General features: G+C 44.0%; 1 protein-coding gene across 1 annotated transcript in view; it reads left to right on the forward strand.

Annotated features, from left to right (window-relative positions):
• LOC128656990 (gastrula zinc finger protein XlCGF57.1-like) overlaps positions 1-14,577 on the forward strand; it is a 98,436-nt gene that overhangs the window by 18,216 nt on the left and 65,643 nt on the right. Inside the window, exons 2-3 of the mRNA XM_053711198.1 lie at positions 10,564-10,662; positions 13,929-14,033. Of these exons, the coding sequence (XP_053567173.1) occupies positions 10,585-10,662; positions 13,929-14,033 (183 nt within the window). The 5' untranslated portion in view covers positions 10,564-10,584. The remainder of the gene's footprint in view (positions 1-10,563; positions 10,663-13,928; positions 14,034-14,577) is intronic.

The following is a 14,577-nucleotide window of genomic DNA, read 5'->3' on the forward strand; positions in this document are numbered from 1 at the left end:
GGAGGGGTTCGGCCCGTACAGTGAGAGCCTCTCCCGAACAATCCTGGTTTTTTCGTCACTAATCGTGGTCGGTGTTTCCGCCATTGTGAAGCTCTGATCCAGTTCGGTCAATTCTGCGATCAGCTCTCTCCTCGGCCGGTTGCTGGCGTACCCCCCTCTGCTTTCAAGTAAATCCTTTAGGGTTGTACGCTTCAATTTTTCGTAAGCGCTCTCCATCCGTTCTGTACCTCTCCTAGGAAATCCAGGAAAAATCCCACCACTGCCGCCAAATGTTACGGTTACCCTTAGTCTCGCTGAGAGATGGACCGCTTAGTAGCCTGGATTCCTATTGCTGAAGAGGGGAGAAACTGCTTTCCATAGTATTCTATATGAGTCTCGCAAATGTAGAATAATCCCCCTTAGCTGTAGTACAGCTAGGATACCCTTCTGCCCACAAAAACGAGTCAACGCTGCGATTGAGGGACAACCAAGAACTGAGGACTGGGATGCCCAGCCTGCTTTTTATTTAGGTTACATGCACACAGGGCACTCCCAGGGGGGGAAGCATAAAATCCCCCATCACACATTTAGACAAAGCCCTTGGACAGGCCACCGCAGATAACAAGTACACACAAGAAAACAATTGAGTCCTTCTTATCACCTAGCAGTGAATGCTTATCACAAACTTAATTACAGTACACAATATGCTAGGAAACCTGCCTCAGAAAATAGTTTTCTCAAAACTGAACAGAGTTAACCCTTTATGAAATGATACTTGTTACAGTTTTCTTGGAGCCCTTCTTAGGCGCTGGCTTGGCTGGTTCAGGCATTGCTGCTGGGAAATAAGTTTCTTCACAACAAAATAACTAATGCTTCTGTAACACTTCCCCTCTGTCTCTCTCTCTCTCTCTCTTCCCCTCTGTCTCTCTCTCTCTCTCTTCCCCTCTGTCTCTCTCTCTCTTCCCCTCTGTCTCTCTCTCTCTCTCTTCCCCTCTGTCTCTCTCTCTCTCTCTTCCCCTCTGTCTCTCTCTCTCTTCCCCTCTGTCTCTCTCTCTCTCTTCCCCTCTGTCTCTCTCTCTCTTCCCCTCTGTCTCTCTCTCTCTCTTCCCCTCTGTCTCTCTCTCTCTTCCCCTCTGTCTCTCTCTCTCTTCCCCTCTGTCTCTCTCTCTCTCTCTTCCCCTCTGTCTCTCTCTCTCTCTCTCTCTTCCCCTCTGTCTCTCTCTCTCTCTCTTCCCCTCTGTCTCTCTCTCTCTCTTCCCCTCTGTCTCTCTCTCTCTCTCTTCCCCTCTGTCTCTCTCTCTCTCTCTTCCCCTCTGTCTCTCTCTCTCTTCCCCTCTGTCTCTCTCTCTCTTCCCTTCTGTCTCTCTCTCTCTTCCCTTCTGTCTCTCTCTCTCTTCCCTTCTGTCTCTCTCTCTCTCTCTTCCCTTCTGTCTCTCTCTCTCTTCCCCTCTGTCTCTCTCTCTTCCCCTCTGTCTCTCTCTCTTCCCCTCTGTCTCTCTCTCTCTTCCCCTCTGTCTCTCTCTCTCTTCCCCTCTGTCTCTCTCTCTCTTCCCCTCTGTCTCTCTCTCTCTTCCCCTCTGTCTCTCTCTCTCTTCCCCTCTGTCTCTCTCTCTCTCTTCCCCTCTGTCTCTCTCTCTCTCTTCCCCTCTGTCTCTCTCTCTTCCCCTCTGTCTCTCTCTCTTCCCCTCTGTCTTTCTCTCTCTCTCTTCCCCTCTGTCTCTCTCTCTCTTCCCCTCTGTCTCTCTCTCTCTTCCCCTCTGTCTCTCTCTCTCTTCCCCTCTGTCTCTCTCTCTCTTCCCCTCTGTCTCTCTCTCTCTTCCCATCTGTCTCTCTCTCTCTCTTCCCCTCTGTCTCTCTCTCTCTTCCCCTCTGTCTCTCTCTCTCTTCCCCTCTGTCTCTCTCTCTCTTCCCATCTGTCTCTCTCTCTCTCTTCCCCTCTGTCTCTCTCTCTCTCTCTCTTCCCCTCTGTCTCTCTCTCTCTCTCTTCCCCTCTGTCTCTCTCTCTTCCCCTCTGTCTCTCTCTCTCTCTCTTCCCTTCTGTCTCTCTCTCTCTTCCCTTCTCTCTCTCTCTCTCTCTCTCTCTCTCTCTCTCTCTCTCTCTCTCTCTCTCTCTCTCTCTCTTCCCCTCTGTCTCTCTCTCTCTCTCTCTCTCTCTCTCTTCCCTTCTGTCTCTCTCTCTCTCTCTCTCTCTCTCTCTTCCCCTCTGTCTCTCTCTCTCTCTCTCTCTCTCTCTCTCTCTGTCTCTATTCTCTCTCTCTTCCCTTCTGTCTCTATTCTCTCTCTCTTCCCTTCTGTCTCTCTCTCTCTCTTCCCCTCTGTCTCTCTCTCTTCCCCTCTGTCTCTCTCTCTCTCTTCCCCTCTGTCTCTCTCTCTCTCTCTTCCCCTCTGTCTCTCTCTCTCTCTCTCTTCCCCTCTGTCTCTCTCTCTCTCTCTTCCCCTCTGTCTCTCTCTCTCTCTCTCTCTCTCTCTCTCTTCCCCTCTGTCTCTCTCTCTCTCTCTCTCTCTCTCTCTCTCTCTCTCTTCCCCTCTCTCTCTCTCTCTCTCTTCCCCTCTGTCTCTCTCTCTCTTCCCCTCTGTCTCTGTCTCTTCCCCTCTCTCTCTCTCTCTTCCCCTCTGTCTCTCTCTCTCTCTTCCCCTCTGTCTCTCTCTCTCTCTTCCCCTCTGTGTCTCTCTCTCTCTTCCCCTCTGTCTCTCTCTCTCTCTTCCCCTCTGTGTCTCTCTCTCTCTCTTCCCCTCTGTCTCTCTCTCTCTCTTCCCCTCTGTCTCTCTCTCTCTTCCCTTCTGTCTCTCTCTCTCTTCCCTTCTGTCTCTCTCTCTCTTCCCCTCTGTCTCTCTCTCTTCCCCTCTGTCTCTCTCTCTTCCCCTCTGTCTCTCTCTCTCTCTTCCCCTCTGTCTCTCTCTCTCTTCCCCTCTGTCTCTCTCTCTCTCTCTTCCCCTCTGTCTCTCTCTCTCTCTCTCTTCCCCTCTGTCTCTCTCTCTCTTTCTTCCCCTCTGTCTCTCTCTCTCTCTCTCTCTCTCTCTCTCTTCCCCTCTGTCTCTCTCTCTTCCCCTCTGTCTCTCTCTCTCTTCCCCTCTGTCTCTCTCTCTCTTCCCCTCTGTCTCTCTCTCTCTCTTCCCCCTCTGTCTCTCTCTCTCTCATCCCTTCTGTCTCTCTCTCTCTCTTCCCTTCTCTCTCTCTCTCTCTCTCTCTCTCTCTCTCTCTCTCTCTCTCTCTCTCTCTCTCTCTCTCTCTCTCTCTCTCTCTCTTCCCCTCTGTCTCTCTCTCTCTCTCTCTCTCTCTCTCTCTTCCCCTCTGTCTCTGTCTCTTCCCCTCTCTCTCTTCCCCTCTGTCTCTCTCTCTCTTCCCCTCTGTCTCTCTCTCTCTCTTCCCCTCTGTCTCTCTCTCTCTTCCCCTCTGTCTCTCTCTCTCTCTTCCCCTCTGTCTCTCTCTCTCTCTGTCTCTCTCTCTCTCTCTTCCCCTGTCTCTCTCTCTCTCTCTCTCTTCCCCTCTGTCTCTCTCTCTCTCTCTTCCCCTCTGTCTCTCTCTCTCTCTTCCCCTCTGTCTCTCTCTCTCTCTTCCCCTCTGTCTCTCTCTCTCTCTCTCTCTCTCTCTCTCTCTCTCTCTTCCCCTCTGTCTCTCTCTCTCTCTCTCTCTCTCTCTCTCTTCCCCTCTGTCTCTCTCTCTCTCTCTCTCTCTCTCTCTCTTCCCCTCTGTCTTTCTCTCTCTCTCTCTCTCTCTCTCTCTTCCCCTCTGTCTCTCTCTCTCTTCCCCTCTGTCTCTATTCTCTCTCTCTTCCCTTCTGTCTCTATTCTCTCTCTCTTCCCCTCTGTCTCTCTCTCTTCCCCTCTGTCTCTCTCTCTTCCCCTCTGTCTCTCTCTCTCTCTTCCCCTCTGTCTCTCTCTCTCTCTTCCCCTCTGTCTCTCTCTCTCTCTCTCTCTTCCCCTCTGTCTCTCTCTCTCTCTCTCTTCCCCTCTGTCTCTCTCTCTCTCTCTCTTCCCCTCTGTCTCTCTCTCTCTCTCTCTCTTCCCCTCTGTGTCTCTCTCTCTCTCTCTCTCTCTCTCTCTTCCCCTCTGTCTCTCTCTCTCTCTCTCTCTTCCCCTCTGTCTCTCTCTCTCTTCCCCTCTGTCTCTCTCTCTGTCTCTCTCTCTCTTCCCCTCTGTCTCTCTCTCTCTCTTCCCCTCTGTCTCTCTCTCTCTTCCCCTCTGTCTCTCTCTCTCTTCCCCTCTGTCTCTCTCTCTCTCTCTCTCTCTCTCTTCCCCTCTGTCTCTCTCTCTCTCTCTTCCCCTCTGTCTCTCTCTCTCTCTCTCTCTTCCCCTCTTTCTCTCTCTCTCTCTCTCTCTTCCCCTCTTTCTCTCTCTCTCTCTTCCCCTCTGTGTCTCCCCTCTTTCTCTCTGTCTCTCCCCTCTGTGTGTGTCTCTCTCTATCCATCTCTCTTTCTCTATCTGTCTGTCTCTCTCTCCCACTCCCTCTGTCTCTCCTTATGTGTCGTTCTCCCCCATGGTCTCTTTATCTCTGTCTCTCTTCCTCCCCCTCTGACTCTCTCATACCTTTATGTGTCTCTCTAACCCTCTGTGTGATTGTGTCTCCCTCTCCCCCCCTCTCTCTCCCTCTCCCCCCAAGTGCTTTTCTGTGTTTCGGTCTACCTTTTATTTATTTAATTAATGAATTGGTGGTGCCATCTGGGCAGGTGGCTTTATTTAAAGGGGTGGGGTCAAGCGCCCACCATCTTTAAATTTCACCAGCTGCCACTGGATCAAGACATTTTTATATTTACTGAATAATGAAGGAATCTATAAGCATAATTTGCAGCATTAAAGTAAAAAGTATGTTTTCTTTCATGATTTAGAAAGAGCATGCAATTTTAAATAACTTTCCAATTTACATCTAATATCTAATTTTCTTCATTCTTATGATATCCTTTGTCGAAAATTATATCTAAATATGCTCAGTAGCTACTGATTGGTGGCTGCACATAGATACCTCATGCAATTGGCTCACCCATGTGCATTGCTATTTCTTCAACAAAGGATATCTAAAGAATGAAGGCGTATCCTAGACACTGCCTCACCAGCCTCTGACGTCACCGCATGTCACTGCTCTCAATAATATTATATCTGTATATAACATACTGGGGAGGGGATTGGGTGTGTGTGAGATACAGAGGGAGACTTGTAAAAATATAAACTGCTCTGTATAAGGCACTTGTACTTTACTATTACTTATGTATTTCTTTGTACACCTTCTAAGCTTCCATCTCTTTTACTCAAACGCAAAACAGCCTTTATCATCAGTTGCACGTGTGTGTGGTGGTATATGTCTGTATATGTATGCATTCATGAATTTCATATGTATATATGTAGGTGTAAGTATTGTGGGTATTCGGGAGTTTATGTACATATGTTTGGGGTATACATGTATACAGATATAGTTCAGGTGTGACATTTTGTGTCAAGAATTTGAATACTAACCGTGGATATAATATTACACACAACTGTCCAAATATTAGACATAAATGTACTGATTCAAGTGAATATACACATTTAAAGGGACAGTCAAGTCAAAAATAAACTTTCATAATTTAAATAGGACATGTAATTTTAAACAACTTCCCAATTTACTTTTATCACCAATTTTGCTTTGTTCTCTTGGTACTCTTAGTTAAAAGCTAAACCTAGGAGGTTCATATGCTAATTTCTTAGACCTTGAAGACTGCCTCTAATCTGAATGCATCTTGACCACAAGAGGGCATTAGTTCACATGTTTCATATAGATAACATTGAACTCATGCATGTGAAGTGACCTAGGAGTTAGTACTGATTGGCTAAAGTGCAAGTCTGTCAAAAGAACTGAAATAAGGGGGCAGTCAGCAGAAGTTTAGATACAAGGTAAATACAGAGTGAAAATATGTATTATTTGTGTAACTGTGTTAATTATGCAAAACTGGGAATGGGTAATAAAGGGATTATCTTTCTTTTTAAACAACAACATTTCTGGTGTTGACTGTCACTTTAACAAAGTATTCTAAATCAAGACAAGAGAATACAGTTGTTGACCCCATTCAATTAAATTCAACACAGCTAAACTTCTTACTGAATCTGTTATAAGTAACACCTAACAAGAACTACTTTATACATAGTTGCGTCCAAATATTTAGCAACATCTATTATTAAGCAACATTATTATTATTATTATCGGTTATTTGTAGAGCGCCAACAGATTCCGCAGCGCTATAAACAAAGGGGGAGTACAAAAAAACAATTATAGGGTAGAGGGCCCTGCCAAGAGTTGCACTGTTGTAGTCAGCTCTTAAGAAGGTGATCTACAAACAGCTGGACTTTTAGGCTTACATGCTAAGAGGGTTCAGGAGATTGCAGTGGAGGAGAGGAACTGGTATTAGGAAAGGTTAGCGTAGATTGTATGCGTCCCTGAACAGTAGAGTCTTTAGGGAGCACTTGAAGCTTTTAAAACTAGAAGAGAGTCTTGTGGATCGAGGCAGGGAGTTCCACAAGATGGGAGCCAATCTGGAGAAGTCCTGTAAATGGGAGTGTGATGAGGTGACAAGAGAGGAGGAGAGTAGGAGGTCATGAGCAGAGCGAAGGGGACGGGAGGGAGAGTATCTGGAGATAAGGTCTGAGATGTATGGGGGAACAGTGCAGTTGAGGGCTTTGTATGTCAGAGTGAGAGTTTTGTGTTTGCTACTAGAGGCAAGAGGAAGCCAGTGAAGGGATTGGCAGAGAGGCGCAGCAGATGAAGAGCAACGTGTAAGGAAGATGAGTCTGGCCCCTTCACATTTTACATTATGGATTGTAAAGGAGCTAGGCGGCAGGTGGGGAGACCAGAGAGGACAGAGTTGCAGTAATCAAGGCGGGAAAGAATGAGAGAGTGGATTAAAATCTTAGTTGTGTCTTGTGTAAGCAAGTGTCTAATTTTAGAGATGTTTTTAAGGTGGAAGCGGCAGGCTGTAGCCAAGGACTGAATGTGAGGAGTGAAGGAAAGATCTGAGTCAAATGTGACCCGAGACATCGGGCATACAGGGTAGGGGTAATGATGGAGTTGTGGACAGTTATAGAGATATTGGGGATGGAGATTTTGGAAGAAGGGGGGAAAATGAGGAGCTCAGTTTTGGAGAGATTTAGCTTGAGGTAGTGAGAGGACATCCAGGAAGAGATGTGAGAAAGACAGTTAGTGACACGGGTTAGGTTAGCAAGGAAGGAGATAGTTCTGGTGCAGAGAAGTAGATTTGGGTGTCATCGGCATACAAATGATATTGGAAACCGTGGGACTTAATTAGGGAACCTAGTGATGACGTATAGATTGAGAAGAGAAGGGGACCGAGGACAGAGCCTTGTGGTACTCCGACAGAAAGTGGTGACGGGGCAGAGGAGGCCCCAGAGAAGGCTACACTGAAGGTACTGTTTGACAGGTAGGAAGAGAGCCACGAAAGGGCTGTGTCACAGATGCCGAAGGATTGGAGGGTTTGGAGCAAAAGAGGGTGGTCGACAGTGTCAAAGGCTGCGGACAGATCAAGGAGGATAAGCAGAGAGAAATGGCCTTTTGATTTAGCTGTAAGTAGGTCATTGGTGACCTTAACAATAGCTGTCTCTGTGGAGTGATAGGGACGAAATCCAGATTGCAGCGGGTCAAGAAGGGAGTTTGACGTAAGGAAATGGGATAGGCGTGCATATACTAGTTTTTCGAGAAGCTTTGAAGCAAGAGGGAGGAGGGAAATTGGGCGGTAGTTGGATGGGGAAGTAGGATCAAGGGAAGGTTTTTTGAGGATAGGTGTGACCAGTGCATGTTTCATCGATGAGGGAAATGTACCAGTGCTGAGGGAGAGGTTGAAAATGTGTGTTAGCATAGGGGTAAGGGTAGCAGAGAGAGAGGGGAGCAGCTGTGAGGGGATAGGGTCAAGGGGACAGGTAGTGAGGTGAGAGCGCAGTATAAGTGCTGAAACTTCGTCCTCAGTAACAGGGGAGAATGGACTAAGTTTCAGGTTCTGAGGGATGTGGTTGAGTGAGAGTATTTGAGGGGGGGAGAGAATGGAATTGTGTTGAGAGCTGATTTCATGTCTGATGGAGTCAATTTTGTTAGTGAAGTGACTGACAAAGTCTTGAGCTGACAGAGAAGTTATATTAGGAAGTGGGGGAGGGCGGAGGAGAGTATTGAAAGTGGCGAACAGACGTTTTGGGTTTGAAGAAAGATTAGAGATAAGAGTAGAGAAGTAGTGTTAATTGTGGAGATTAAGGGCAGATTAGTAGGAGTTCAAGATGAATTTGTAATGAAGAAAATCAGCTGAACTCCGTGATTTTCTCCAATGCCGTTCAGCAGTACGGGAACATCTGCGTAGGTACCGTGTCAGAGGAGTATGCCAGGGCTGGGGATGAGTGTGTGATTTCCTAGCAGTGGTAAGAGGGGCGAGATTGTCAAGGACGGAAATAAGGGTGAAATTATAGTGGCAGATAGATTGTTCAGGGCAGGAAAAGGTGGAGAAGGATGAGAGGAGCGGTTGAAGGGAATTAGCAAGTTGTTGCTGATCTAAAGACCTAATGCTTCTGTCAAGTTTGGTGTGAGGAGTAGAAGGTGTGAGAGTTGTAGGAAGGGATGATATGTTGCAGGTAAGGAGATAGTGGTCAGAAAGAGGAAAATGGGAGTTTGAGAAGTTTGAGAGAGTGCATCGATAGCTAAAGATCAGGTCAAGGGAGTGACTGTCTTTGTGAGTGGGAGAATCAGTCCATTGTGACAGACCGAAAGAGGAAGTGAGTTGCAGAAGTTGTTTAGCAGGTGAGGCAGTGGGATTGTTAAGGGGGATGTTGAAGTTGCCAAGAATGAGGGCAGGGGTGTCTGAGGAAAGGAAATAGGGTAGCCAGGCAGCCAAGTGATCTAGAAATTGAGTTGGGGAGCCAGGGGGTCGGTATATGACTGCAACACGTACAGAGAGATGGGGAGAATAAGCAAATCATGTGGGTTTCGAATGAGGGAAAAGTGAGGGAAGAGATAGGGTGTATTTGTTGAAAGGTGCAACGAGAGGAAAGTAAAATACCCACACCACCTCCTTGTCTATTACCAGACCTAGGAGTGTGGCTGAAGTGGAGACCCCCATGTGACAGAGCAGCAGTGGATGCTGTGTCTAGGGGAGAGAGCCATGTTTCTGTTAGGGCCAGAAGGTTGAGGGAGCGGGAGATGAAGAGGTCGTGTATAGAAGTGAGTTTGTTGCAAACAGAGCGAGAGTTCCAGAGTGCACAGGTGAAAGGGGTAGTGGCTTTAGATGCAAGAGGAATGTGAGAAAGGTGTGCAGAGTTTTGTTTTCTGAGTCTATGGGATGGTACACATGGATGTGCACGGCTTGTCAGTGGTTGGGGACCAGGATTAGGGGAGATGTCACCAGCAGTAAGTAGAAGCAAGAGGGAGAGTGACATGAGATGAGATACAGATTTGCAGTAGTGAGACTGCTTTTGAGATGAGCTGCAGGGGGTAGAGAGTGTTTAGGAATAGGTAAAGTTCATGAGTAGAAAAGTAAGGTGAGTTTAAGAGAGATGGGCTAATGAACAGTGCAGGTGGAGAGGGAGAAGGAGTAATTGAATAGTGTAGTTTGTTATAGAGACAAAGGGTAGCAAAAAGGAATATGAATATATTGAGCATTTTTACAGAATTGGGAACCAGTTAAAAACATAAGAATTACTGTAACAATTGCATAAGGGAACAAAAGGTATATGAAACATAATATAATAATATAATAAATAATATAATAAAGGTACAGTGTAACATCTGTTACCACTTGTAATACTGATCAGTAAACTGAGCTTAAGAAGCATTAGTTACATTTTGGATCTTTTCTGATAAAAGGGATTCATATAAACTGTAGTTATATACATCCTAAGTAACAAGTTCAACGAACATCTCCCGATCAATAATATAACTTGTTTTACTAGGGTTCTTAGATGTTTCAGAATAGAACCTCGATTTTTAATACCATAAATGTAGTGTATCCTGGAAATAGCAAGACATCTCATATAGAGAATACCAGCAAAAGAGGTTATTATCCCGACTAAGACAATATAGCTGATTTGATAACTTTTACTCTCCTTCAATTCTAGTATACCATCATCGTCTTATATAGTGTACATTAAGACTTATGCAGGATCATTATAAGTGTGTGTTTTTAAAGGTTTTTTTCCCTTTTATGTTTTATAATATTAAACATTAAAAGTTATGTTTTAATAAATGGTCTCTGACTCCTCCACTGTTTCTGAGACCATCCTTCTATATCATACATGGAATTTATGAATACTTTTTATATACAGAGTATCACAAGACTTTAGAGTGCTATAAGTGTATTCTCTAGTAGAGGGTTCTTTACCCTCTGTTTCCTAAATTCAAATATAATACACCGCATCAATACTCAGAATAATTTAATCTCACTATATGAGTTACTCAGATTAACTCAATCTCACTATTTGAGATAGTTAATAATAAGAGTCATTTAAAGTCTTTTGGATATCACAAGTAGTGCCATTGGTTTTCCTTTTCCTCAATATTTCAGGTGTGTGTGGACATTTCTATATGAGTAATTTCTTTCATCTATTCCCCACTGTTGCTGGTCTCAGTGTTACAGAATATCACTGAAAATGATCAAGATGAAGAAGAAGCTGCCTGAGCGGATCCTAAATCACGTCCTGGAGATTCTCTACCTGCTGACGGGAGAGGTGAGAAACCATCATAACGACACCACGGTAACCTTCTGCAGTGAATATGTGTATTAGTTGCTTAGCAACAAAAGGTGACAGATACTCAGAGGTAAAGAAAAACCCGGTGTTCTGTCTGATTCCGCAACCTGTCGGAATGTGCGACCAGACGATCTGCACATTCGCACAGTTACGTTTTCGCATTCCTGAGCGCACACGTCCCCGGTTGCAAAATCCCACATAACAGCTGTCATCGGATCTTGCATCCGACGGATAACACACATCAAGTTAGTGGACTGCTCTAAGCATAAGGTCCTATATTTATATTACTAAATTTTCGTAGCTAGTGTGTGGGTAGCACATTTGAGACATAGCAGCGTTTTTTTTTTAAATACTTACCTTTATGTGTAGGAAACCCAGACCGGCGATCCTCTGCCCACAGCTCCTCTGTACTTACCTCAGCAATGATGAAACCGGCTTTCTCCAATCATAGCGTGCACCCCGGAGCATCCATCTCATGAGGCCACGCAAAGATTAGAGGAAGCCAGTTTCGTCATTGCTGTGCTAAGTACAGAGGAGCTGTGGATGGAGGATCGCCTGTCTGAGTTTCCTTAAGAAAAAGGTAAGTATTTAATAAAAACGCTGCATTCTAAAGTTTAATGAATGAAAGTACCTCTGTTTTTATGTACCTGTATGTGAAGGGGTGTACAAGAAGTGCCTTCTAGGTACCTGTATGTTAAGGATTGTACAAGAAGTGGGCTTTATGTACCTGTATGTGGAGGGATGTACAAGAAGTGGTGTTTGACACAAAACCGCTGTTAACATGTACCTTGACAAGAAGTGCGCTCTATGTACCTGTATGTGGAGGGGTGTTTGATACAAAACCGCCCATCAGATTTTAAATGTCAGAGAAATCGGATGGGCAGGGAACAGCGGCACTTAAAAAATTCAACAGCCAGGTTGTTCAGTCGGATTCTACAACAGTGACGTGTGGGCTTTGGAGTGCAGTGACGTCACGTGGTCGCACATTCTGACGGGTCGCAGAATACAGCAGAACACCGCTGTGTAACCTGGTCGTTTTTTATAATTCAATCTGGAATGGAAACAATATTTTGGATGGAGTTTAATTCATCGGTTGTAATGAAGATATGCTGTAACTTACTGTTATGCTGTAACTTACTTTTTGATCTAGCCATGCCATTGGCCACCCACTTCAAAAATCATACTTTTAGTGAGCTAATGGTTTGAACTGTTCTCCAATCAGCACTCTAGCCACAACAGAAGTGCCGCAAGGCTAGAGCACCAATTGGAGAACAGTTCAAATCTATAGCTCATAAAAACAAATTGCTTTTGAAGTGGGTGGCTTGAGTGCAGGGTAGATTAAAGAGTAAGTTAAAGTGCATCTTCACTAGCAGGTAGCGTGTATTCAGTTTTTGAAGGCTTACCTGGAATAAGGACTGGTACTACCTTTTGGTACAAACTTTATGTACTGGCGACATCATTGAGGATTCAGGCTCACAGACCGTGTATGAAACATATCTACCCCACGGCTGCAGGCAGCTTTAGAGGGAAACAAATCCGGAACGTGGAGTCCTGTCATTAATAGACTGCCCGAGCAGTTCAACAGATAAGCTGTTTTTTTATTTGTTTCCTGTAAGCGTATTTTTATATGTGATGCGTGTGAATTTTTTTTTAAGATAATCCATACTTGGTATTTGTTCTTTGCTATAGCGCTCTTACTTTTTTAATTATTGTAGATTAAAAAGTAAGTTACAGTGCATCTCTAATAGAAGCAGTGAATTAAACTCCATCTAACATATATTCTTTCCATTCCAGATGTGATTATACAAAGTGGAAACTTTTTGATCACTTTACAGTGTTTTTGCAAATATGAAAGTTGTTGTAGAAATTCACCTGAGTAGACCGTTATTTCCCAGCAGCCTTTTATTATTTGTTCCATCATCCCATCCCCATGTCAGGCTTAGGCTAAAAAAGAATAAACTGGTATTTATAGGGTATAAACAAGTAATAATTTGTGCAGAAGAGGAAGTGCTATTATATAGAATGGAATGTGTACATATGTCATATATAGATAACACCTGCACGTACACCGGCTAGCTAGTTAGTCTGCTCACATCCTGTGCCTGAAAACCTCATTCCATATATTCTGGTTTATGTATAGATGACATTTTATATTTCTGTATCACTTGGTGCATTTCATCACATGACAATAAACCCCTAGTAATACAGAGTGTGTCATAGTAAACCTCAGCCTTTCCGGTTGCCTTCAGCATTTTGTATTATTATTATTACTTATCTTTATTTCCATTTGCCCTCAACCAGTTTAATCAGTTAATATTGTCAACAATCAAAGGGACATTAGTTCAAAGCTAAATTTCTTGATAAAGTTTTTTTTATTATGCGTAGTGAAACAAATGTACATTCATAGCTTATTATTCCTGTTTTGTCCTTTAATTTATCTCTGTATATTGTTTTTTTACTGTCCCTTAATTTAATGCACTTGCTGGGTCCAGATAAGGAAGCTGCAAAATGTTACATAATAATTGCTTAATCAGTGCAGGAGCTTAGTTATTTATTTCCCTCATTGCCACAGCAAAGTAAATGCTTTCTGATGACTTGTTATACCAACCACAAGGTATAAAATGTATGGGCCGATGCACCTTTAGGTTTATTTTTGTACACATAGTAGCTGTTTTTGCTAATTGAAACTACAACCCATATAAGGAGAGCCGACAATTTGTGTATTTTTCCCCATCTATATATATACTATGGCCTCATCATCTTGTCTGTCTGATCACACAAAGGCACGTGCATTTGAAAATGAACATTTTAGTACCAATAAACCCCACCCCCACTTTGAGTGTAAATTATTTTGCACCTTCTTGTTTACATAGTTTTTATTTATAGCCTATACTTAAATACTGAAAAGTATAGGTGGGAAAAATTAAGGTAAATGAGCTATTTGTAAACAATTTATTACATTCCTGCAGCTAAAATGGATAATCAGAAACATATTACATGGAAGAAAATGTTACAGTGCATTATCCCTTTTATTGCTGATATAAAAATGACAATGTCCTTTTAACTAGGGTGCTGCTTTAGCAATCATATTGGGTTGTCTTTGCTCATGTCAGACTCACCAAGTGCTCAGATTGGCTAGGGGATTGTCTTTTCATGTGACCATGATGAGATGGGGAATACAATGGCAGGATACACACGCATGATGTGAGAGGGGTCAGTAATGTTTTTATGTTTTACTCTTGCAGCGTGCGACTAATTCACTGACAGTGGGTCACATGACCGGGGACAAGATGACAACAGAGAGGATACTGACCCACACCCTGCAGATCATGTACCTGCTGACAGGGGAGGTGAGAGCTAATAGAATATGTCATAATAACAACTGCATGTCCCTGTGACTGGCTCAATTTATAAGGCTAATAGGCTGATTGAAGCCTGACATGTCCTTGTTTATTCTGTACATGGTGTATACTGCCTTTTCACAATAAGGGCCATGACTGATCTAGAACATAGTATTTAGCTTAGGTAAGTGGAGGCCTATATTTGATATTAAGATTCATATTCTAGCCCTTAGTCTTATGGTTGGAAAATGTGTTATATAGAAATAGATTACAGGAAAGAAAATCCCTCCCACAGCAGCATTCACCGGCTGAGCAGAGAGGTGAGTACTGCTGGAGAATGTGACATTTTACCAGCGTCAAGGTACAGTTACTATCTTTGCTAACCCATCTGACCCTGTGTGTATTTTCTACCTTCTGTCTGTGTCTCTGCATGTTCTCAGTAACATTATCCTTCCCTACAGCAGCATTCACCTGCTGAGCAGAGAGGTGAGCACTGCTGGGGAATTTGACATTATACCAGCGTCAAGGCACAGTGACTCTCTTTACTGACCCA

Source organism: Bombina bombina, chromosome 4 (genome assembly GCF_027579735.1).
Source record: "Bombina bombina isolate aBomBom1 chromosome 4, aBomBom1.pri, whole genome shotgun sequence".
NCBI classification, from domain to species: Eukaryota; Metazoa; Chordata; class Amphibia; order Anura; family Bombinatoridae; genus Bombina; species Bombina bombina.